We start from the raw sequence: 2,500 nt of genomic DNA, 5'->3' as shown, positions 1-2,500 counted from the left end.
TCTATCACCACCAACCTATGTTGTTTAACACACTTCTCTCAGGATCACTTTGCAGTTCGTTGCATTGGTTTTGTTGACTCCTCTAACCAGGATGAAATCTATTTGGCTGTGTACTTCACCATTTACATAAGTCATCAAGTTCTGGGGTGTGTTCTCTCGCCTATACTAGGAGGCCAGACACCATCCCCCTCCCCATCCATTATCATTATCCATTAAGTTGAGGCACCAGTATCAGCATCATGCCCATATGACATGGTAAATAAGACATCAGGTACTAATCCCGAGTTCATTTGTTGTTGTTTATCTGTTTGCTTAATCAAAATCACCATTTAGATAACTAAAAAAAATGAATAAATACACCCTAACAAGGCAACCTATATTCAGTATTAATAAATAGCACCTGATACTCTGTCTAATTTTACTTGGGTGAGAAATTTCTGACTGAAAAAAAGCACTGGTCGTCTGACTTGATTTCAAAAGGTTTCCACACACAAACATCCAAACAGTGCTTTTAACTTTTTCCTGCAAGACATTTTGCTTTTATATCTACAATGATATACAAAAATTTCCACATTCTGGCATACACCTGCTGGTTTAGCTACAACGAATCTTTAAACCAAGCGGGTTCAGAATTTCAGCTGTATGCAAACAAATTAGGTTCTTCCTCTTCCCACCCAGGTAGGCATTCTCGAAAATTCCTCTCTAATTCAAGCTCTCGGGGAAGACAAGTTCATGATGGCTCTACTCTTTCTATATTGTAGTACGCCTTTTCTTTACAGATATAAACTACTTTCCTTATATGTAACTACTTCAATGACTCCAAGTTCTACATAGATATGACTACAGGAAAAACCTAAAACTTGCTCCCCAGGGAGTGACTGATCATGCTTCAAAAGCCTTGATTAACATTACCTTCTTTGAGAGGAATATAAAAGAATACACTAATCATGGCCAACTTGGCAATGGTATTCCTACTTATTACCTTCGGAACCCAACCAAAAAAAGTCACTTCAAATAGCTTAACTATCAGTAACTGTTTACATAACCCATCTGTAGTTTTTATAATTGGTGCTGTGCCTTTTCGCAAAGACTACTCTCAAATTCTAACTGATCTATGGGAAAATGATCATGTGCCAAATTCTACCATAGCATATCTAAATCACTTACCTGTCCTGATATAAAGACTATGAGTTTGAAATAGTGTGACATTTTTATACAAATGTCAGTCAACGATAACAAAACAAAATTAGCTTCTAAGAAGTAAAACAGATCTTACACTGCAAATAAGGATACTCAATTTAATATTAAAACAAGACTAGCAATAATGATTAAGACAACTTGATATGAAAATCCTTCCTTTACAAAATAGGTCATTTCCATATTGAAGTTCTGAAAACAATTGTCTTTGGATACCTTTAATCAGCTGATTTCAAAACAAATTCTAGCATTCAATCTACATAATTGACTAGGGTGGAAGTGGGTGTAGTGGTAACAGCATAAGCCCACCTCTGGATTTTCCGATTCTGTAGAGATGGTCATCTGACTCTTCATCAGGGAATAGAGCTTAACATAAGGGGCTTTTATTTTCTGCGAGTTGTTCGATGTGAGTTGTTGGGTGGAATCAAATTGGCAGCATGGAAAGATTCATAAACAATTTAGTTGCTGAATACCTTACAGTACAGATCATGGGAAAACAACAAAAATATACTCATGCAATTTTCCAGTAAATTTGCATCACCAAGGGGCTCCACAGTAAGTAGGTTTATGCTGGGATATTGAAAGCTGTGAAAGGAGTAAATATTTACGGCATTTTTAGGCTCAATGATGATACAATATGATTATACCAAATGACCTAAATAACAGCCAATAACGGATCTGAAGACATGATACTGCATGTAGTAGTATTCTGTACATCACAATTTGGAAAATATGATGAAGAGAAATTTTGAAGCCATGAAATGCCTTTTGCCAAAAAGCTTCAGTCAATGTTGCAAAAGCATATGAATTAGCAAAAGAAATTTTACAAAGAGACAAACATTTTATATAATAATAAATAAAGAGCAAAATGCTACACCTAAAGAAATTAGACAAATCCGAGGAAACATCACAATACTTATGAAAGTCCTGGATGATAATCTACAGACTGGAGTGTAAGATCTAAACTACTCGATTCTACTAAAGATATGTTGTAAAACAATCTTACTTAAATCACACATTGTACATGTAAACAAAATGTATTTAACTACAATAGTTTTTCCCTGAAAAGAATGTCATCCTAAGGTGCTACCCTTCCAATTTTCAGCAACACCTATTTGGGAGGAGACAGGTAGACCCATACACTACCCAGTGAATGCTCAAGGGGTTTGCAAGCTCAAAGATGGAGAACTTGAGAAGGGATAATGATTGTAAAATCAGGATAACTTTGAGATGGAACAGCAAAATTGTTAGTTAAGGACTGCATGGGTATGATTGTGTGTGGCAGTTGAGAAAATTGTGACAG

General features: G+C 35.7%; 1 protein-coding gene across 14 annotated transcripts in view; it reads right to left on the bottom strand.

The window, feature by feature from the left end:
• Positions 1 to 2,500, bottom strand: part of LOC135198187 (oxidation resistance protein 1-like) — a 1,642,352-nt gene that overhangs the window by 83,977 nt on the left and 1,555,875 nt on the right. For 13 of the 14 annotated variants that reach the window (XM_064225746.1, XM_064225738.1, XM_064225737.1 and 10 more), the window contains one exon: positions 1,507 to 1,587. The exons of the other annotated variant lie outside the window; for it this stretch is intronic. In XM_064225746.1, the coding sequence (XP_064081816.1) occupies positions 1,507 to 1,587 (81 nt within the window). The remainder of the gene's footprint in view (positions 1 to 1,506; positions 1,588 to 2,500) is intronic. 14 annotated transcript variants of the gene reach the window in all.

The sequence above is a fragment of the Macrobrachium nipponense genome, chromosome 21 (assembly GCF_015104395.2).
Source record: "Macrobrachium nipponense isolate FS-2020 chromosome 21, ASM1510439v2, whole genome shotgun sequence".
In the NCBI taxonomy this organism is placed as follows: Eukaryota; Metazoa; Arthropoda; class Malacostraca; order Decapoda; family Palaemonidae; genus Macrobrachium; species Macrobrachium nipponense.
The sequence above is the reverse complement of the archived record's forward strand: the minus strand, read 5'-3'. Positions and strand labels throughout refer to the sequence as shown.